This window comes from Sapajus apella, unplaced genomic scaffold (assembly GCF_009761245.1).
Source record: "Sapajus apella isolate SASKATOON/1434 unplaced genomic scaffold, GSC_monkey_1.0 scaffold3, whole genome shotgun sequence".
Lineage (NCBI taxonomy): Eukaryota > Metazoa > Chordata > Mammalia > Primates > Cebidae > Sapajus > Sapajus apella.
Genome location: NW_022436943.1, coordinates 10,614,233 through 10,637,978, shown reverse-complemented (window position 1 = coordinate 10,637,978; position 23,746 = coordinate 10,614,233). Strand labels below are relative to the sequence as shown.

The 23,746-nt window shown below is 35.5% G+C and overlaps 1 protein-coding gene across 1 annotated transcript in view; it reads left to right on the top strand.

Annotated features, from left to right (window-relative positions):
* The window catches only part of DECR1 (2,4-dienoyl-CoA reductase 1), a 39,979-nt gene extending 17,501 nt beyond the window's left edge, over positions 1 to 22,478 (top strand). Inside the window, exons 6-10 of the mRNA XM_032249670.1 lie at positions 13,459 to 13,558; positions 19,139 to 19,211; positions 21,242 to 21,388; positions 22,151 to 22,213; positions 22,312 to 22,478. Of these exons, the coding sequence (XP_032105561.1) occupies positions 13,459 to 13,558; positions 19,139 to 19,211; positions 21,242 to 21,388; positions 22,151 to 22,213; positions 22,312 to 22,371 (443 nt within the window). The 3' untranslated portion in view covers positions 22,372 to 22,478. The remainder of the gene's footprint in view (positions 1 to 13,458; positions 13,559 to 19,138; positions 19,212 to 21,241; positions 21,389 to 22,150; positions 22,214 to 22,311) is intronic.
* Positions 22,479 to 23,746: the final 1,268 nt, after the last annotated feature.

Here is a 23,746-nt window from a genome sequence, read left to right as displayed (position 1 = left end):
TTTTTGGTTTTCTGTTTCTTTCTTCATCTCAGTCTCTTTCATTTATTTGTCCTTCTTTACCTCATTGTCTCTTATTTCTTCCCTCACTCATGTCTGTGACCCTCGATTTCTGTCTGACTCTTTCTTCTTTCCTCATTATTGTCTTTCATTTTAACATAGACTCTGATCTATTTTCGTTCATCACATTGGATTAAAATTCTATGGGCTTCATTAAAAATAGATTAGATATCTTTTTAAAAGATGGAAGCCAGTTTTTATTCTTCCAAGATTCCTGTCAGTTATTGATGCTATAAAATGACAGTTTGGAGAACTTGGACCACTGGGCTGAGGGGAGTACATGGTTAAAGGATTTGTTCTAGTACTGCATTGGCAGTCAAGGAATTCAAGCGTGTTAGTATGTGTAAAACCTGGAAGTCAGCTCAGGGACCAGCAGTCTGTGGTTATCTGTGATCAGAAGTAGGTTAGATGATGGCATCTAGGAAGTCAGCCAAGGTGAGATATCTATGAAGTCAGAGAAGAGAACACAAGGGTACCAGAAGCTGGAAGACAGAAGCTCACTTGCTGTGGGCAGGAATTGGTGGTGACTCAGAGGGGACAGCAGACGACTGAGGATCAAGAGAGCAGTGGCCTTAGGAAAGGCAGAGAAACTAGAATTAGTCAGGCAGCACTGATGCAAAATGAACAATTATAAACAAACCAAAGATTTAGGAAACTTCCAAAGACATTAGCTGAGTGAACTCTCACAGCTACAAAGGTCAAAAAATAGATAGGTGGTCCTTATTGGGAAGGATATTGAAAGTATCATGGTGAGGTTTGTTCCTCACTAGAATGTAATGTATAAAAATGAAAAAAATAGTAGTATGGAGAAGACTACCGAATTTTATTAAAAAATTGAGAGACCTTGCAATCACAAAAGACTGAGAGACTAATACAGAGTTTTAAGAGTCTGAGCATGGAAGATATGGATAGGTTAAATATTGAATTTTTCCATCAAATCCTAGATTGTTAGGAAAAAAAAGTACTGTACTTCCTAAACCTCACAAGAAGTAATTTTAGGACAGAAAGGAAAATTATTTTGTTGAAGTGACTTTAATAATTGTCTTTTTTTTTTTTTTTTTTTTTAGACGGAGTCTCCCTCTGTTGTGATCTCATCTCACTGCCACCTCGACCTCCTGAGTTCAAGTGATTCTTCCACTTCTTGACTAGCTGGGATTACAGGCATATGCCACCATGCCTGACTAATTTTTGTATTTTTAATAGAGATGGGGTTTTGCTTTGTCGGACAGGTTGATCTCAAACTCCTGATCTCAAGTGATCCTCCTGCCTTGGCTTCTCCAAAGTGCTGGGATTACAGGCATGAGCCACGATGCCCAGCCATAAATAATTGTCTTAGTCAGTGTGGACTGCTATAACAAATTACCACAGACTGGGTGGTGTAAGCAACAGATATGGTCAGGTTTTTGGTGAGGGCTCTGTTCCTTGTGTCCTTAGATGGCCTTTCTTTGATGTCTACACATAGCTAGGGATCTCACAGTGTGAAACCTTCCCACCCATGTGGAACTGTAAGTGCAATGAAACCTCTTTCTTTTGTGAATTGCCCACTCTCAGGTATGTCCATCAGCTGCATGAAAATGTACTAATACAGTTTCAACATCTGAATTCTCAGGAGGCACACACATTTAGTCCATAGCAGAAATACTTATGTACCATTATAGTGTTTCAGAACTTACAAAGCTCTTTCATATACTAGTATGAAAAAGGTACAAAACTCAAGTATAAACCTAAATACAGGATTTTAAAAAAATGTAACAAGTAAATCAATGCCATAATACAACCTTTTTTGAAAAAAAAAAAAATAGAGATGGGGTTTCTCCACGTTGACTAGGCTGGTTTCGAACTCCTGGCCTCAAGAAATCTTATCTTGGCCTCCCAATGTACTAGGATTGCAGGCATGAGCTACTATATCTAGTTACTATAGTATAATTTTAACATATTATTTTTATAATAGTTTGCTAAAATTGAGGTAAAATCTACATATAGTGAAATGCAGAGATCTTAAATGTGTACAAATTTATGTTTCAATAAACTTATAAACTTAGACACACATACTCCAATCAAGACAGAACATTTCCATTACCCTCAAAGATTCTCCTTTGCTACCTTCCAGTCACTATCTATTTAAATCCTTAGCCCATTTCTTATTGGATTATTTTGTCTATTATTCATTTGTAGAAATTCTTTATATATTCTCTACTGATTACTTTGTCAGATATAGTATGTATTTAGAATATTTCCACCCAGCCTATGGTTTGCCATTTCATTTCCTTAACAGTATCTTTTGATGAGCAGAAGAAATTTCAAATTTGGATTACGTTTCCAAACTGTTTTCTAAATTGGCTATACCGTATTGCCAATAGCATTCCCGATAGCAGCGTATAAGTTGCAGTTGCCCCACATCCTTGCCAAATGCTTGCTATAGCTAAGCTTTTTAAACGTCAGCCTTTCTAGGTTTGTGTAGTGGTTTTTCATTTGTGGTGTTAACTTACATTTTCATAGTGACAAATGATGCTGAGCATCGTTTCATGTGCTTATTTGTCATTAATATATATTCTTGATGAAAGATCTCTTCAAATCTTTTGTCTATTTTAAAAGTTGAATTTTTAAAATTTTTCTTCTATGCTTTTTGTATCTAAGAAGTCTTTGCCTAACACAAGGTCACAGGTAATTTCTCCATTGTTTTCTTTTTGGTAGTTTCATAGTTTTCCCTCTTATTGTTTAGGGGAGAGAATCATTTTAAATTAATGTGTGCATATGGTATAGGGGAAAGGTTGAGCTTAATTTTTTTGCTTACTCTCTTCATTCTTTTTCATTGAATTGCCCCAGACTATTGTTGAAAATCATTTAACATATACAACATGTGCCACATGCAAGTGTACCACTTTTGATCTTTTATACTGTATTTTTACTGTGACTTTTCTGGTATATGTATATACGTGTGTGTGTGTGTGTGTGTGTGTGTGTGTGTGTGTATATATATGAGTCGGTTTCTGAACTCACTATTCTGTTCCATTGATCTGTATGTCTATCATTATTTTGTCTTCATATTGTATATATAAACACATAATATATGGTCTTGTTTACTTTTACATATATTGTATGTTTTATATATTATATGTATTCATTTCTTTAGCTTGATATTAACCTGAAATGAGGTAGTATGTTTCCTCCAACTTTATTTCTTTTGATAATTGTTTTGGGTCTTCTGTGTCCTTTGCATTTTTATAGAAATTTTAGAATTGACTTGATAGTTTTTTTTTTTTTTAAACTATTGTAATTTTGACCAGGTTTGTGATAAATTTGTAGGTTATCTTGGGAGAATTGACATTTTTTACAATATCATGTCTTTTAATCTCTCAATATGGTACCTCTCGCCATTTATTTAGGTCTTCTTTAATTTCTATTAGCAGTGTTTGCACAGGCATTGTACATGTTTTGTTAACTTTCTCCCAAAATATATTAATTTTTGGTGTTATTGAAAATGGCACTGTTTTCTAAATGATATTTTCTGGTTGTTTTCTTGTAGTATTTAGACATGCAATGGATGAGTTTTATGTATTGATGTTTTCCCTAAGAGCTTGCTAAACTCAATGGTTATTACAGCTTAGGTTCCTTTAGATTTTATACACTGATAATACTGTTAGTGAGAAAAAGATGTTTTTGCATTTTTCTTCCCAATTGGTAAGCCTTTTATTTTCTTTCTTGCCTTACTTTACTGGATGGGATCTTCAGTAAAATATTGAATAGCAGTGGTAAAAAACTAAGATCCTTTTTCCTCATATTAAGAATGAATCAAATACATTTTCTCCTAATGATAGGAGGAAAGCACTTAGATTGTCACTATTAATTATGATTTACCTATAAGTTTTCATAAATACCCTTTATCAGTATTAGGAAGTTTTCTTCTATATCTAGTTTGCTCGATAGCTTTTTAAAAAAATCATGAATAGGTATTGAATTTATTAATATGTCTTCTTTCTATATTTATTGATATGGTCATATTTTCAGCCTGTTAATATGGTGAATTACATTAATAAATTTTTGAATATTAAACAGCATTGCATTCCTAGGCTGAATCTTGCTTGGTTATGCTATATTATCCTAGTTATATATTGCTGGATTTGTTTTGCTGAAATTTTCTTAGTGCTCACTTTGTCAGTTTCCATGTGTTACTTTTTATTGAGTGTCTTAGCTTCTGTGCTTGTTTAGTTTAGTGATTAGGATTTGAGAGAAGTTTATATGCAGATGTTACCTCGTCCTTTGCACCTGCTCTGGCAGCTTTGTCCAACAGGTCATATGTTGGCTACAGCCTTGCCTTGTGAAATTGATAGTTTAATGTGAATCTAACAGATGCCTCTTGTGTCCGCATCAAAGACATATAAGTGTTTGACACAGTGTGATAGTCTTCATATTAGGATTTTTTTTTAAAGAATCTTAAATTACTTAACATGCAAGTTAAAATGTTGTCATATCTATTATTGTCTTAAAAATAAATTTTGATTCCATCTAGAGAAAACTAATTAAAAAAATTTTTTTTCTTTTTTTCTTGTTGAAAAAATATATGACAGCCTACTCAGATGTACTTGATTTTGGACTAGCTTTGCTGTTGAATCACATGGATTACTTTATACTAGAAAGCTAGAATTCCTTCTACCTAAGAACATATGAGAATTCTATAGTGATTGCTACAAGTTCTGTATTAAATAAAGGTATATGATATAACAGGTGTTGGAATAAAGAACAAGCAAAAAAGTGAAATATTATTTATAAAGACATGACCTAATTTTAACCAAATTTTCACTTATTTTTACTTCCTTCTTTCCTTCCTCCCTCCTTCCCTTCCTTTCTTTTTTTCCTCATAAAACACTTGCTTTTTTTCCCTTTCTTTCACATCTAACATTTATTGAGTGCTTATTTTGTATCAGGCTTTTTTCTAAGTGCTAAATACTTATTAACTCATTTAACACTTGCAATGACCTTGCAAAGCAAGTGCTTTTCAATTTCCATTTATAGACATGGGTAGAAACTGAGGTACAATCTTTTTTTAATATAGGAAGTGAATTTTTTAATACTCACATTTACAGATGAGAAACTATGACTTATTAATTACCTGTGTTAACTATCACTATTAAAATGGACAATTGACATAATTAAAAAATTAATTGTTTTAAGTGGTCTAGTTGAGAAAAAGAAGGAACTGTGATATTTTGTTTTAGTCATGGTCAGTCACTTAGTTTACACCTGATACTTGGACAGTTAGTGAGTTACAATATTTTACTATTACTCAGCTTTTCCATCTATAAAATTGACGTGATAATAAATTACTGCTCCAATATTTAGTAACAGAACAAGATGTTAGGTGTAGAAGCCTCAAGAAAAATATAAATTGCTTTATGAACGTACATGTGGTTTTTTTTTTACATGTGAATGGACACCCAATAGCCCAACTAATATAAAGACTTGGTAGAAATAACTTTAAGAACTTCAGGGAATTTAAGACTAAAAGGTAGAAGCAACCCAAGGAAGCTTGAACAATATAGAGCTTGTGTTGGGGAAAGGGAAAGAGTGAAGTTAAAGCAACTATCTAGGCAGATTAATCATGTAAAATAAAGAGGAAAAAAGGAAGTAATAAAGGAATGTTTATAAAATGAGTTGTGGATTGGATGTGTATTATAGGAATTATGTCTGAAATAATCTTACCAGCAGCCTTATGACAGAGGAAGAGAATAAACGTAAATCACCAACTGAAGAAAGAATAGAAAAAGACAGTTTTAGTCAATAGAGAAGAAGAAACAGTTTTCAAGGCCAGAGGCCTTGGAAGCATTGAACTTAGTAAAATACTCGATATTGTTTTTGCAGTTCAATTAAATTGTCAGAAAATACAAGATTTTTAAACATCTTTCTGTTCTTTGGGAGTTCCTGATGTGTGAACTGTAAACACAAGAAAAATTTGAAAACATCCTTTTTTCAAACCCATAGATACTGTACTTGGCCAGTTACTCTTCCTTGTCCTCTGTAATGCAGCACCCTCGGCCTATCCAGTCTCATGTCCCTCTGTAACAGCCCCTGTTTGACTGCTCCGTTACACATGCCCCATTTAGAATCATTCTTTCCCTGAGCCATAGAGTCTCCATTCTCAGCTCTAGTCCACTCCTCAGTGAAGGATTACCAGTTCAGAGGCTAGCATGCACACTTTAGCATAGTGGCCCCCAGCTTTTTTGGCACCAGGGAGCATTTTCATGGAAGACTATTTTTTCACAGACCAGGGGAAGGGGCAGGGGGTGGTTTTGGGATGAAACTATTTCACCTCAGATCATTAGGTGTTAGATTGTCATAAGGAGTGTGCAAGCTAGATCCCTTGCGTGCGCAGTTCACAATAGGGTTTGCACTCCTATGAGAATCTAATGCCACTGCTGATCTGACAGGAGGTGGAGCTCAGGCAGTAATACTGGCTTGCCCACTGCTCACCTCCTGCTATGTGGCCTGGTTCCTAACTGGCCATGGACCATCATGGGGCCTGGGTGGGTCCCCTGCTTTAGCACTTAAAAACATGCTACATGTGGTTATTGTTTCATTTGTAAGTCTCCTATTCCATCAAATTTCCATCCATTAGAAATTCTTTTATCCATCAAGGTACATTACTTCTGCCCCACCTACAAAGCCTGTCCCTTCCTTTCCCACCGTTTCCTAACTCAACACTGAACACAAAGGTGGTGCTTTGTTTATGCAGTGAAACATTTTGGAGACCTACAAAAGGAAGGTGAGTTGAGTACATACTTAACACTTCTTTCAATTATGTCCTTCAACTTTACTATTAGAGGTAAAAGATGACCAGTCATTGACATGATCAACTGGAATTGAAGCCAATGCACCTTGTTTCAGAAGTGGGAAGACTAGAGCATAGCAGAAGGCTTTTATTTGTTCAGTAGTGTGAGTACAAGGCGTATGTTGCTTCAAGTATAATAGGACCACATGAGTACATTTATTTGTATTGTGCCCAGAAATTTTGTTTTTTCTAGAACAGTGGGTGCATCTAAGAATATTTTAAAACACATTTTTAGTTATCAGTTGAAATTTATTAAGGCTGTATTAGTATCCTTTTAATATCACTTTTTGCTAGAGTCATCTTGTTTGATAGAATAGTTCTAGCTCATCTGTTTAAATTTCTTAGAGCAACTGTGTACCTTTTGGTGTTTTTTGAAGATAAGGTAAAGGTAAGGTGATTTGGGAATTTTGAAAATGAATTATTTATTCTTTCTAAGTACATAATAGAAATTTCTTGGCAATGCAGTAGTGGTTGCATAGCAGTCAAGAGTGCAGGCTCTAGAGCCTAACTGCCTAGTTCCAATCCTGGTTAATACTTATTTGTCCCATCAACTTGGATAGATTATCTTGCTGTGCCTCAGTCTTTTCTGTAAAATGATGTTAATAATAAATCCTTCCTCCTAGGATTGCTGTAATGATTATATGAGCTAATGTCTGTAAGGTGTTAAGAATAGTTCCTGACCCAGACTAGTGCTCAGTAAATGTTAGTTATGAAAGAAAATGTTAAGTTTCCCCCACGATAAATGTATTTTTACCACATCTTTTATAAGGGGACCATCAAGTATCTGAAACAGATTTTGACTCATAATTAAAATTGGTCAGAAAAACCAGAGCCCTGATATCACTTATTGTAATTAAACTTAAAAATAGCAACCTACTTGAGGGATGTATTTATACTAAATGTTTAAATGAGAAAAGTGTTTCCTTAGTAGGTAATATTATTTGTATAGGGTTATTCTAATTTTTAAAAGTTATAGTCCTTTTTTGAATAACATAGAGAATTAATGATTTTTAGATTTTCATATGGGCTGTCATTGAAAAACGGCTGGGAGACAGGTATCCTCTGTGCCCTCATCAAAAAGGCAGAGAAGTTTGTCTTCTTATCATGATTGTCAGTAACATTAATTGCCAACAATAATAGTAGAACAGTTAGAACTGCAACCAACAGCTCAGTTGTGTATTTAGGCAGTACAAGGAGTTCAGTGTTGCTTATATGTGACATATAATGCCTGGAGGGATAGAAGATGAGGCCAAGTGATGTGGACTTTGTCCTTCGGAGATAGGTAAAGTTAAACAAGGATTTAAAGAAAAATTTCTTAAAATACTTTATTTCCCTTTGTTGGAAAGTTGATATAATACACTATACTAGTCTCTCATCATGACTACAACAACAAATGACCACAAACTTAACAGCTTAATATATCATACACTTATAATTTTGTAATTCTGTTTTTCACAAGTAATGCACAGAGTTTCTTGTCTGGTTTCTCTGCTTCAGATCTTATAGGGCTAATATCAAGGAATCATCCAGCAGAGCTCAAGTGTTAGAGGCTCTAGAAAGAGTCTCTCTCTCTCTCTATATATATGTATACACACACACACACACACACACACACACACACAAGCTCATTTAGGTTGTTGGAAGAGTCAAGTTTCTTGTGGTTGTAGGACTAAAGTCTATATTTTCATGGTTGCTGTCAGTTCAGGGCCACCTCATCTCCTAGGGACCTCTCTGCTCTTTACATAGGGACTGGTACATCTCAGAGCCAGCAATACCATAATGTCTTTCTCATGCTTGGGGACTGACTTTCCCTTCTGCCACATCTCTCTTGCCTGCTCCTTAAAATTAATCTTTCTAACTATAGCCAGAGACAGTTACTGTTTTTAAGGGTTCATGTGATTAGACTGTGTCACTTGGATGATCCCAGAAATGCCCTCCTCTTAAAGTCTGTAATCTTTATTAACATCTTCAAAGTTATTTTGCCATGTAACATAAGAAATTCAGTTCTTAGGAATTAGGGCATTAGCATCTTTAAGTGGAGTCATTCTGCCCACACATATTTCTTATCTTGTTAGAAAGGAAACCCTCAGAACAATCAGTAAATTTTGAAATAAGTAAATAATTATGTAATATCTGTAATGTAAAAGATACTTCATTAGATATGGCACCCATATGCACTGCTCAGCATGTGTAGCAGCCCTGACCTACAGGAGTTCAACAAAGTCTTGGATGTGTCCATTTAACTAGGCGGCTGGGATGCCTGTTGGAGTCTTGGCTTATACAGCTACCTTCCACTCTGGTGATGTTTCCTAACACAACTTGCCAAATTATTAATACACAGCTAGTGAATGGCAGACTTTTTGCATGAGAGCAGAAGAGTAATAGGGAGAATCAACAACAGCAGTGAATTAACAAGTAGTTCTTAGAATCTGATGACATTTGCTGGACATGCCTTATGTTTCTGTTTTACAGGTGATAAAACTAGGGCCTGGAGCAGGGATGCGACTTCCCCAAAGTCTTATAGCTACACAGCTAGTGAATAGTGGACTCGGTTTCTGAGCCCAGGTGTCTGTATACTATACTACTCCCCTTCTGTTGGTCATTGAAACTAAAATTGTTTAGTGATTCTTTCAATTTTCATTGTATTGAAACCAGATTTTAGAGCTTTTGAGTCTTCTTTTGAAATCAGAACATAATCTTATACATATCTTAGCTTTTTTTTAATAGATAATGTGATTTTTGATGTTCTTTTATTACTTTTTTTTTCCATTTCAAAATAACAAAGGATGGGCTAGCATAATATTTATTTCATTGATTGCTTCCCTTCTTTATTTTCTTAACCTCATTAATAGTATAGATTCATTTCTGTTGTGTGCTCTGAGCTGTTAGAAACTTGCCTTTTACAAAGCTTTTCCATGTGCAGTTATTCTAATTGAAATAATGGGCCTCTGTACAAGAAGGAAACTATATGTGACTAACCCTGGGGACCTAGGAATTCTTTACTTTGAGCTTTAGCACCACTTTTCATTTTTTGAAGTCCAGCTGCTAATTGTTTCACCTTGTGGCATTAATGCTATTGGAGCAGTGCAGTTTCCAATTTTTACCTGCCTTTTACACTCAGGAGAATTAAAAGCAGCAGTATCTCATTCTAAGAAGTGGGCTACCCAGATTTTCTGGGCTGAGAAAATAAAACCTGAAGGGATAAAGAGAATAGTAAAATAACTTTCATTTCAGCATCTAAATTATATTAGAATGGCTTAACTCCTTTTCCACACTTGGAAAAACTTATCTGTTCAATCTTAGGTGAAAGGTAGTGCACTTTCCATTGGAGCATTTGCTTTGTATTTGTCACTTTTAAAGCATTTTTTTTTTAATTTTGCTGTAAGAATGATGCAGTTAGCATCTGTTGTCAATGTACTGTAATGGAGCCCACTAATGTTCTATATCCCTCCTCTTTCACAGAGTACGATTTTGGAAGCAAAGTAATTTTCAGTGATCTGAAAGGCTGTTTGATATATAAAAGGAATTACCAGAATGACTAACATAACCATTCTTATTTTTCCTATCCTCAAAATGGTACTCCTGCCCCCTCCTACACCCCCATGTTTCCCAGGATGTGCTGAGTTTTCTCTCTACTCTGGAAAATGCTGAGAGAAAGAGAAACTAAATATGTGGAGCAGAGAAAAAACTTATCTGAATATTCTTCAAAATACTTTCCTTGTAGTCTTTCAAATTTAAATTTTCTTAAAGTATTTACTGTTATGTAAAAGATGTAAACTTTTTTGATTCTTTTGTAAATATTAAACAGAGTATTGTCTTATCCAATGTTAGGACTAAAAAAGAAGTAAAAAATTCACTGATTTCTCAGGAACTAAGGATAAGCCTTTTAAGCCTTCATGCATTCATTCATTAAGTTAGTTGGTTTTTTTTTTTTTTTTTTTGAGACATAGTCTTGCTCTGTTGCTCAGGCTGAAGTGCAGTGGCGTGATCTCGGCTCACTGCAACCTCTGCCTCCTGGGTTCAAGTGATCCTCCTGCCTCAGCCTCCTCAGTAGCTGGGATTACAGGCACGCCCTACCACACCTGGCTAATTTTCATATTTTTAGTAGAGACAGCTTTTCACCATGTTGGCCAGGCTGGTCTTGCACTCCTGACCTCAGGCAATCTGTCTCCTTGGTCTCCCAAAGTGCTGTGATTACAGGCGTGAGCCACTGTTCCTGGCCTCATTCAGTTAATTTGTTGAGAAGCTACTGTGTCCTAGACAGTATTGACCACTGTGTAAACAGTGTCACTTTCTAGTAGTACCTCATTCTAAGAAGTGGGCTACCCAAATTTTCTGATTTTTTGATTTTTATACAGTCAGTCATTTTAAAAAGAAATTTAGAAAACAAGAAAAAATATTTTATATTTACCTATTTACCATTTCTGATATCTTTCCTTTTGGCAATATGAGTTTCTCTATAATATCATCTTCATATCACCTTTATTTTTGAAGGGTAGTTTTGATGGATGTGAGATTCAGGCTTAACAGCTTTTATCTTTCCATACCTTAAAAATGTAACTCCATTGTCTTCTAGCTTATATTATTTCTGATCAGAATACAATGAAAATTTTTATTTGTGTTTGTGTATTTTTACTGTTTATTTTTACATTTGGCTGCTATTAAGAATCTATATATCACTGGTTTTCAGTTACTGATTTTGGTAATGTCTTGATATATTTTTTTTCCTGTTTATCCTGCTTGGGATTAGTTTAGCTTTCTGCATCTGTAAGTTATAGTTTTACCAAACTCGGAATTTTTTTAGTCCTTATTTCAAGTACATTTTCTTCCTCTGTGACTCCAATTATATGTTTGTTAGAATGCTAGATACTGTTCCACAGGCAATGAGGTTCTACTGGATTTTCTCCTCAGATTTTTTTCCCCATTTGTCCTTCATTTTGGATAGTTAACATTGCTGTGTCTTCAGATTCATGGATCTTTTCTTCTGCAGCTAAACTTATTTGTTCAATTTTTCATTTCAGATATTGTATTTTTCTGCTTTAGGAGTCGTATTTGTTTCTATTTTGTATTTTTCACTGTTCTCATCATACTAATATTTTCAGTGAAATCTTTAAAAATATTTGTAACAGCATTTAAAAGGCTATTTATCAGCTACTTCTTTCTTCTCTGGGTTTATTAATGATTTTTCTCCTGATTAGGTTTCTGTGTCTTTTTATGTGCAGTAATTTTTTATTGCTTGCTGTGAATGTTATGTTATTGTGAAGGGTCGTTTTAAAGCTTCATTTTAGCAAGTCTATAGTAGCCTTTGCTTTTGGGCCAATTTAATCCTTCTACAAAGGTTTTTTTTTTTTTTTTTTTTTTTTTTTTTTGAGATGGAATCTCACTCTGTTGCCCAGGCTGGAGTGCAGTGGCGAGATCTTGATCATGGCAATCTCCACCTCCTGCAGTTTAAGCAATTCTCTGCCCCAGCCTCCTGAGTAGCTGGAATTACAGGCATGTGCCACTATACCCAGCCAATTTTTTGTATTTTTAGGAGAGACTGTGTTTCACCATCTTGGCCAGGCTGGTCTTGAATACCTGACCTGATGATACACCCGCCTTGGCCTCCCAAAGTGCTGGGATTATAGGAGTGAGCTGCTGCACCTGGCTGGCATTATTATTATTGTTATTATTTTCCTGAGCTCTCTACTAAAAGTCTTCAATGTTCAGTGAAGCTGCTTAGAACTCACATGTCTCCTAGCCCTATGTGAGCTCTGGGAATTGTATCACTTAGAGCTCCCTGGTAGTTGTTCTTTGCCTGGCCTCAGGGAATCTCACACTAAACATGTACAGCTTACTATCTGTCTGAAGCCTCAGTGAGACTCTATTCAGCTTTTTGGAGTTCTATTAATATCTCTGCATACTTTCCTCCTTGGAGGAACTCTTAGAAACCTTACTTTCCTCAGCCTTCCCAAAGTGATCTCTATCTTCTTAACTCTGTGAATGCCATTTTCTGCTTGGGTTCCTCCTCCTCATCCCACCATCTATAGTACCTTTAGAAAAAAAATCTGGGGTATCTTAGGGCTTATTCATTTTCCTTCTTTCAGAGATCACAGTCCTCCCCTGCCTGCTGTGTAGTATCTGTATATAATTGTAGCATATATCTTACTCAGGTTTCTTGATGTTTACAGCAGAAGGGTAAGTTCATTATGTCTAGAGGCAGAAGTCCATGCTAGTTTAATTTTAATTCTGATTCATTCTTATTCAAATAGTACTTAGTTAATGGGAATCCTGCCCAGCTGATTATACAAGGTGCAATAGGGGCAGGCCTCTGAGATTTGGAGTTTTGTATTGACTTGCTAGGCATACATTCTAAGTAAGTGCAGACTGGGCCATCCTAAATCACAAGATTAGTAGCAAGACATATCAATTTTCTTAGGTTATTCTCTCATTACTTTAGAGTGAGTGAAGTTTTTAAAAATACTTCAGTTTTCTTATGCCCTCTTGAATCAGAACCGATTCCTATAAATCATGTTTTCCTTATGTGAAGTGATATAGCTGTATTGCTAATCAACTGTATCCTCTTAAAATTTCAGGAGCAGCATTTCTTGCTATTACAACTATCTATGCTGAGACTGGTTCAGGTTTTGTAGTACCGAGTGCTTCTGCCAAAGCAGGCGTGGAAGCCATGAGCAAGTAAGTACCTCCTTGTCAATTCTGTTGCTGAACATAAATAATACAGTTTGGTGGCTCAGGGAACCAAATTGCTGCTTTCTGGTCTCCATCCAGAGAAAAGTAAAACAAAGACTTGGATTCACCATGAGACACAGATTTTATCTCCCAGATAAGTCCTGTTTGTCCTTTGGAGCAGCACTGTCCTTTGGAGCTTTCTGCAGTGATGGAAATGTTCTGTAAATATGCACTATCCAATAGCCACACGTAGATATTGAACCCTTGGAATGTGGCCACTGTGACAGAGAAACTAAATTTAAAAAATTAATAGCTGTGTATGGCTAGTGGCTACGTATTAGACACCACAGGACTATAGCTTTTTTGCTTTCTCATAGATCTTTAGCAGTGCCATCCCTAAGCCCTCTCATAAGCACATGTTTATTCTTTTATTGTACATACTGTATAAGATTAAGAGTACTAACACAGACCATGAGCACTTGCCAGGTCCAGTGGCGTTTTCTCAGCAGAGCATGACTGCTTTTTTTTTTTTTTTTTTGAGACCGGGCTTCACTCTGTTACCCAAGCTGGAGTGCAATGGTGCAATCACAGCTCATTGCAGCCTTAATTTCCCAAACTCAAGCTATCCCCCTGCCTTAGCCTCCCAAGTAGCTGGGACTACAGCACCTGGCTAATTTTTAAAAATTTTTTGCAGAGACGAGGTCTTGTTATGTTGCCCAGGCTGGTTTGGTACTCCTTACCTCAAGAACTCCTCCTACCTCAGCCTCTCAAAGTGCTGGGCATGATCCACCATACCCAGCCATGATTGCTTTTTGAATTTGTTCTCCATTGGCCTTTTCCATTGTCTTTGATATAATGGAGGTTCTCATCATTTCATAGCTTGTCTGGCTTACTATAATCATGGCATATTTCTTTGCTAGCAATTTCTTTCCCCTGTATTTTTTATTCACATTTTCACTAGAATTATCTTTCTAAGAACATGTAAGTCTGCTCATGACATTCCCCAGCTAGAATTCAGATCATTTCTGGTCACTCTTTGGAATAAAAGCCAAAACTCACTACGGCATTCTAAACAGACTTGTCTCTGGCCATTGTTAATTAATTTATTTATTCAGTAAATATTTATTGTATGCCTTATGTGTGCTTAGTCCTAGGGATATGATAGTGATGGATATAGAACAGTTTTCATTGTCAGCTGAGTTTAAATTTTTTTACTATTCCATTTATTTTTATGCTTTAATTTACATTGAACTGTTCCATATTTCCCTAAACTTACAATACATTTTCATATATCTATGCCTGAGTTATATTGTTGGAATTTTTCTGTGGTGTTTTGTGTACTTCCTTTGGGGTGTTTTCTCTTTAATCTTTCCCTTCTCTCTGTGCCTAAAAAGTTTGTTTAATCCAATCTAGTGAGAGGGCAAACTCTAATAGATAGATTCTAAAATTAAGATAAGATACTTATATAGCAGAGGCAGAGAGCAGATCATGGCTGGCATTTTCATAACATTAAGCAATCTGATGTCCCAATTTGAGCATGAATTCTGTGAGAGAAGGGACCATATGTTTGCATCCTTAGTACCTAGAAGGGCCTGGTCCATAGCTGGTGCTCTATGCTTGTTGAGCTGAATTATTGTATTCTTCTTTTAGTAGTCACAGTGCATTTTAAAATATTTAAATCAGTAAATACACATTAGTTTGAGATAGAAATATTTATTCACAAGCTGAATCTTAGTCTGAATAGAGATAATTACCATTTTTTAAGGTCGGGTTGTGTTGCAATAAAGGATGAGAACTTGACTATTTTGGCAGCATTTGTACAATGTCAATATTTGTTTTGTTGGGACTATTTTATTTTGTTAAAACTTTCCATCTCATGTCCTTTAAGAACTGATTTTGTGATGCTTTTCTTTGTGTTCCTGCATATAATAGATGCTCAATAAACATGTGCCTCCCTTTACAGCTTGAGTTCCCATTGACCTTCTTCTTATACTTTATAGTACACAGTCATACTAAATAAGGCATTGTAGGCTCCCAAATTCTGCATGTTGTTTGGGCCTTTGCCTTTTACCCATACTGACCCATATGCCTTGGCTGTCTTCCTTTCTCCATCTGTATTAGTCTGTTCTCACACTGCTATGAAGAAATTTCTGAGACTGAGTAATTTACAAAGAAAAGAGGTTTAATTGACTCACAGTTCTGCATGGCAAAGGAGGCCTCAGGAAACTTACAATTATGGTGGAAGGCACCTCTTCACAGGGCTGCAGGAGAGGGAATGAGTGCCAGGTGAAGGGGGCCCCTTATAAAACTATTAGATCTTGTGAGAACTTACTATCACGAGAACAGCATGGAGAAAACTGCTTCCATCACTCAGTTGTCTCTACCTGGTCTCACCCTTGACATATGGGGATTATTACAATTCAGGGTGAGATTTGGGTGGGGACACAGAGCCAAACCATATTACCATCCTACCTTCTTAATTTCTCATCTCCTTCTCCTTTCCCCTGCCTCTTGCCATAAACTCCTATTACTTCACCCACCAACTCAAATGTTACCTCTTCAGAGAAGCCTTCCCTGTCACTCCCACCTAGGTTCTTCCTTTAAGCAGGTATGGCTCACATCATAGAATTCCTAGCCTAGTAACTAGTTCATTATATAACCAAACCCACCTCTTTTGATTGGAAGAGACTGCTCTTTTGAGAGCAGGGATTGACTTTATTTGAGGCTAAACAGTATTTATAGTTTTGACACATGGCAAGTATATGATAAACGTGTTGAATGAACAATAATAATGGCTAACATATTGAATATATTGTTCTTAGCATTTAAACATGCAGAGCTAACTGTATGAGGTGGATTCATTATCAAATTCCAATAGTTCTTCAGTTTACCAGCTAGCCTAATGATAGTTGAAAGATCATGCTAGCAACTGAACAAATATATCTGGCATACCTCTGAGTAGAGAGAGGATGGCTTTTCCTCTAGGTAGATTTTCTTAACAGGTTGCTCAGTTTTTCATAGGATAGTATAGACTCTGCTCAGTACAGTAATTCTATTAAGACATGAAGCAACTTAGAGTAGATACATTATAAATAAATGCTCAGGGTAGCTATGGCAATGAACTTTGTCAAAAACATCACTCAGAGAAGCCTTTTTTATGTATGTTTTGTCCGAAAGAAATACAGCCCACCCATTTCACTGAAATGCATTCATGGATTAAGTCAGGTTAATAGGCTATCCTTAGGTTACATGTACCCTATTCTGTAGAACTGGTTTTACTGAACTTGCCTTTGAAATGATGCTGTAAGACTATATTAATGGATACGTGATAGTTTCTTAGAACTTACCCCATTTTTTTTTAAAAAAAATTATACTTTAAGTTCTGGGATACATGTACAGAATGTGCAGATTTGTTATATAGGTATACACGTGCCATGGTGGTTTGCTGCACCCATCAACCCATCATCTACACTAGGTATTTCTCCTAATGCTGTTCTTCCTGTAACCCCTCAGCCCTTGACAGGCCTTGTGTGTGATGGTCCCCTCCCTGTGTTCATGTGTTTTTATTGTTCAACTCCTACTTATAAGTGAGAACATGCAGTGGTTGGTTTTCTGTTCCTGTGTTAGTTTGCTGAGAGTGATGGTTTCCAGCGTCATCCATGTCCCTGCAAAGGACATGAACACATCCTTTCTTATGGCTGCATAGTATTACATGGCATATATGTGCCACTATTTTTTTAAATCTAGTCCATTGATGGGCATTTGGGTCGGTTCCAAGTCTTTGCTATTGTGAACAGTGCTGCGATAAACATACATGTGCATGTAACTTTGTAGTAAAATGATTTATAATCCTTTGGGTATATACCTATTAATTGGATTGCTGAGTCAAATAGTATTTCTGGTTCTAGATCTTTGAGGATCTAGAACTCACTGTCTTCCACAATGGTTGAACTAACTTACATTCCGACCAACAGTGTAAAAGAGTTCCTATTTCTCCACATCCTCAACAGCATCTGTTGTTTCCTGACTTTTTAATGAACGCCATTCTAACTAGCATGAGATGATATCTTATTGTAGTTTTGATTTGGATTTCTCTAATGACCAGTGATGATGAGCTTTTTTTCATATGTTTGTTGGCTGCATAATGTCTTCTTTTGAGAAGTGTCTCTTCATATCCTTCACCCACTTTTGATGGGATTGTTTTTTTCTTGTAAATTTGTTTAAGTTCTTTGTAGATTCTGGATATTAGCCCTTTGTCAGATGGATGGATTGCAAAACTTTTCCTCCATTCTTTGGGTTACTTGTTCACTGATGATTGTTTCTTTTGCTGTGTAGAAGTTCCCATTTTGAACTTAGCCCATTTTATGTATTGCAAGGATACAGTGTTTTAAGGAGATTGTTATACCACACAATTTTTCTTTTTTAAGTCTAGCAAGACTTAAACAATTTTTCATATTAGAAACAATTGTGCTTTTCCTGAGCAATTAGCTTGTTCTTTCTTTATGGGTACTGTGGATTGTGTAACTAATGAGGCTTGCCTTTTTTTGTATAGAGTCATAGAAAGAGTAGATTCAAATTTGTGGTGTGACTATTGCAGTTTTATGGAACGTCACACACTTCAGTACATTTAGATATTAGCTTCATTCTTGGCTTCTTTATATTTCCTAATTCTGGCATTTCTCTCTTTATCTTGCTTTTTTTCTTTCCTTCTTTCTTTCAAATTATTATTTCTTCCTCATTTGCATTCTTTTAAGCTACCTTGTCATTTTTAAAAATTATAATAAGTATGTATACACACAAATATACACATAAATGTAAATTCTTAAAATAAATTTAGATTTTAAAAGAGCTATCTGTCAAGTAAGCTTTTAAAACAAGTTCCTTTGAAGTTCTCTGTTTGCTATTAGTGTTATAATTTGCTTTAGGACATTAAGCAAGATTTTGTTAGATTCCTATTTCCTTTCAAGTTTAATTCAACAATTATATTAAAACATAGTTAGACATGGATGTGGTTAATATTTTCGATTGATGTAATCTTTTACTCAAATAAAGCACTTGTGATGTTACAGACATTGTAATCCAGTGTGCAGGCGTATTAGTAAAGTTAAAATGAGCTTTGTAACTACAAGACTAAACTCCAGAAAAGCTGAGGGAAGGGCATGTTTTTATGTGAGTAATGTGAGTAATGAATACTTTAAAAATGTGTATTGACATTGGACTTAATGTTCTTTTTTTTGTTTTCTTCTTTTTCTGGACTTAATGTTCTAATGTACAAATGGTAGGTGGTATAGCATAGTGGTTAAGGACACTAAAATGTAAACAGTAGGTTGTACAGTAGAGTGATTAAGGGTACAGACTGAAGCTAGAACTCTTGAGATTGACAAATTGGCCATATGACATAGAGAAAATAATGTAACCTCTCTGTGTCTAAGTTATGTTATCTGTAACACAGGGAACAATAATAGTACCTACCTGTTGGGGTTGCAATCTCTGGCATGTAGTAAGCATCTAGTGAGTCTTGGTTATTACTGTTTTTAATATACGGTATAATATTTCAGAATGTATGTTGTTGATTTTAATTTTTAGATCTCTTGCGGCTGAATGGGGTAAATATGGTATGCGATTCAATGTGATTCAACCAGGGCCTATAAAAACCAAAGTAAGTTGTATTCTGCTTATTATTACATTGTGAATGATTAAATAATGAAACACTAATAAATATGTTTCCAGAGATGCCTGGGTTTAGAGCCCTGGTTCTAGGGCAAAGGCTTTTGCCTTTATTCATTATCAAATATAAGAAATAAAGGGGCAGGCAGAAATATAGCAGCTATGCAATTTCTTCATAATGTCTGTTTCAGTGCCTTCATCTTTTGAGATCTTTTATGCCATCAGTTTTGGCACTTTGCCTGATTTGTTTCAGGAGTCTGTTACTGTCCTCTATTTGTCAACTTTCACTACATTTTAAAGGCTCTTACATTGCCTGACATTCTGATTTTTTTCAAATCAGGAAAATGTAACTATATTTTTAGTTTAAGAAATGCTCCTGTAATTTATTATACAGGCTTAGTCTTGCTATAGGTAGCATTTTCCTTGACTCATGCCTATTCCCTTTCACTCTCAGTCAATTATGCATGCCATCTAACGCCCACATCTGTCTGATTATAAATCCGTCTGACAGCATGGATTTCACCTGTAAGTAATAATCCTTGCAGATACTCATTGCAACTTGTAATTATCTTTAATGTTGTTACAGCTGTTGCTCAGAATGTCCACAGCATCTCTGCTCTCTCATTACCCCAGAATAACTTCACTCTCACACTCTTGGTTTTCACCTAAAGCAAGAATTTATAATGCTAACCAGCTGTAATGTTGAAAGCCCAGGCAAAATTTGGTAACTTTTTTCAGTTCTGTAAACATATTGGAAAATAATACTAGGGGATATTTGGATTATAGGTAGCTCTGGGTATTAAATAATAACTTGGAAATGGCCGTATTAGTTTATTTAGCAGTTTAAAGGATGGGAAATGGAAATAAAAACTTCCTGAGAGACTGGAACTTGATGGACTATCTTATTTATCTGTCACATCAATACTAAACAGCCTAATAAAATTAGTGGAGAAAACCTTAAAAACATACCTTAAAACACATGATTCAAGGTGGCCCTGTCCTAGGCATATCTGAAAAGAAGCTTATAGACACAGAGGCTTCTCTCCAAGACCCCCATATCTAGGGGAAAAAATCACCTGCATTTTACTTAATTTATTTAACATGTAAATTGACTGCCCTCTGTATGCAAGGGTACTGAGAAAGATACAGAAATATCTCTGAGAAAGTGCTTAACAGCAAGGAATTTGTAGTCAAGCCACTGAGATAGGAGTTGTACTCAAATAATAAGTATTCACTGTTAAAGAGATTAAAAGAAAGCTGAAGTGTAGAAACTGCCTAGCATGCACTTTTTAGACCAGGATTGGGACCAGTTGCCACACCTTGTCTCTGGGCTTTATACCCTCCTGGGAAGAACTGGAGGTCTCTCATGGAGTCCCCTGAGTGTTTGTTCTGTCTTATGCCTGTATTACTGAGAATAACTGTCACCTAAATTTCAAGGCACTAGTACAGACAAATTCAGTTGTTTTTATTAATCAGTGCACATCCGTAATTCAACTTGATCTGTTCCTTCACATCATTGGCAGAAAGCAAATTGGCCAATTTAGTTACAGTTTTTCTCTCTCTAGAATCTAATTGAATTTCTACATACTTGTTTTCTTCCTTTTCCAATATTTTGGGATGAAAGAAGAAAATAAATTTCCTCTTAAATATTTCCCATGAGTCACTTTTCTGTGTTTATTAAATAAAAAGCTAGTAATACCACTGCCTTTACACTAAGCTTATACAGATTTCAGAGTACTTTAATATACATTTTTTCATTTGAGGCTTATAATAATTTTGTGAGGTAGCTAAGATATATATTCTTACTTTACATAAAAGAAACTAAGATTAAAAGGGTTATATTTTCCAGTGATCTACTTTTTTTAAAGAAGAATTCGGTGAAATTCTTTTTTACTTACAAAGTCTAAGATGTTAAGCTGCATGGTAGCATGCCATTTTATACACATTTTTTTTTTTTCTTAAGTAGGAAAGGAGTTGCACTGAAAAACTCAACACAACCTAATTGTTTTCTTAATTTCTAAGGGTGCTTTTAGCCGTATGGACCCAACTGGAGCATTTGAGAAAGAAATGATTGACAGAATTCCCTGTGGTCGCCTGGGGACTGTGGAAGAACTTGCAAATCTTGCTGCTTTCCTTTGTAGTGATTATGCTTCTTGGATTAATGGAGCAGTAAGCGTTATTTCTCTTCACTTTTTTTCAGGAGTGTGTCTAGGGCAGGGAGGACTGTTGTGGAACCAATTGTGACAATGCTGAATGTAAATATGATTTAAAATATGTATTTAGCTGTAAATAATATCAAAATACTACATATATTATTTAGCCTATGACATTTATTCAGTGATATATTCATCTATTCTCACACTGGTAAAGATATACCTGAGACTGTGTAATTTATAAAGAAAAGAGGTTTAATTGACACAGTGCTGCTTGTCTGAGGAGGGCCCAGGAAATTTACAATTATGGCGAAGGAGGAGAGTCACGTCTTACATGGCAGCAGGCAATAGGGAGAGAGAAAAGGGAGACAAAGATAGGCGTGGGGGAAACTGCCCCAATGATCCGATTACCTCCTACCGGGTCCCTCCCTCCACACCTGGGAATAACTGTGAGGATTACAGTTCAAAGTGAGCTTTTTGTGGAGACACAGCTAAACCATATCAAGTGATAAATTAATACATGCAAGTTACCTTGGTAGATATACCTTTAAGATGATCTTTGAGATTTGGTAGAGTTTTGAAATTATGAAGATGTTAGAAATAGGATTTTAAACTAGATAAATCAATTTAGGTCTAATCATGAGTTTTATCTTTAAAATTTCATCTTTGATTAAACTGCCAAAGAGATATTCCATCCAATTAGTATGGGAAAATGGTTAGTGGTTCAGAAACTTTTTGAAAGGAATTAGTTTCAGAGTTTAAAAATTTGTTTTTCCAGGTCATTAAATTTGATGGTGGAGAGGAAGTACTTATTTCAGGGGAATTCAACAGTCTGAGAAAGGTAATGCCATTTTGTGTGTATAATGTAATATGAACAGCTAGGGTACTAGCTTTAAAAACATGTAAAAAGAACATTAAATTGACATCTTTTTGTGTTAGGTCACCAAGGAGCAGTGGGACACCATAGAAGGACTTATCAGGAAGACAAAAGGTTCCTAAGACCACTCCGGACTTCATCTTGCTTATAAACAAGGGAATAGAAATGAAACTATTTCTTATCTTTTGACTATTTCAAGTCTAATAAATTGTTAATTAACAAACATTCATTGAGTATGTATTATGTACCAGGCCAGTGATAGCCATTGTATACTCAAAGATGAAATATAGTCCTTCAAAACATTGAAAAATAAAGGAGGCATAGGGAGAGTAGGTAAAGGCTTTGACAGAGGTAAGAAATGCTTAGAAGTGCAGAGAGAGCAGATCTTTTTGGCTTGGAAAATCAGGAGAAACTCAATGGTGGGAGTGGCATTTGAGTTACATATTGTACTATACCTATAATGATAGGGCCTAAAAGGAAGAAATTAGAGGGTATATACTACATTTAATAGACTATGCCTTTTTAGTATGTTTTCTTTTCACTAGACTTCTGAATTATCTTCTTTGGGTAACGTAGTATTAAGTTAATTTTTACTAGAACCTTTTTGTAACCTTTAATTTTTAGTACGACCTATTTGTAGCCAGGTATTTTATTTCATACTGAATAAGCTGTAACCCTTGCCCTCTTGACATTCATTATCTAGCAAGATAGTCAAACTCATAAATAATTATTTATGATACATTGTGATAAGTATTACTACAGCAGTATTTAAATGTAGAGGAGGAATTCATTCATTCTGTCTCCAGAATTTAGAGAATGTGATGCCTAGGAGATAGCATGCCATCCAAGCTGTAAAAGAAGAATAGCTTTCTCTGGGTTAAAAAGGTAAACAAAGTCTATAAAATATTTTTGTATATCATCTGATTAAGTTTCATCTTTGGTTTGACTAATTTGTCATCCTGAGAATCAAATAATAAGAAATCCAAAGTCTCAAGTCTACAGAGCTATACTTTTGAGCCTATATTTTTAAAATGTCCACTTTGCTTTCCCAGGGATCACTCATAACATGTTCACTAGACTGACTATTCCCATTGCCCAAGTTGCCAGGAGAGGAAACCAACTTCCATCTTTCCTCATCTGAATAAATCTGCAAAGGAATCCAGTTTTCCTGTTTGAATTTGTATGCCACAAGCCCCATATGGAAACTCCTATTACATTGACAGTTAATTGTGTACATAAATTACATTTATTACATTTAATTGTGTATATATAGAGGAATGTTATAGGTTTGGAATAAGTGGCCTGACATTTTCTCCACATGCTTGCAATACAATACTCTTAAAATAAAATGCAGACAGGTACCTAGTCTCTATTTTTCCTTTAGTACTAACTCTGTATCTTAGTCTGTTCTCATGCTGCTAATAAACACGTAACCCAAACTGGGTAATTTATAAAGGAAAGGAGTTTAATTTACTCACAGTTCAGCCTGGCTAGGGA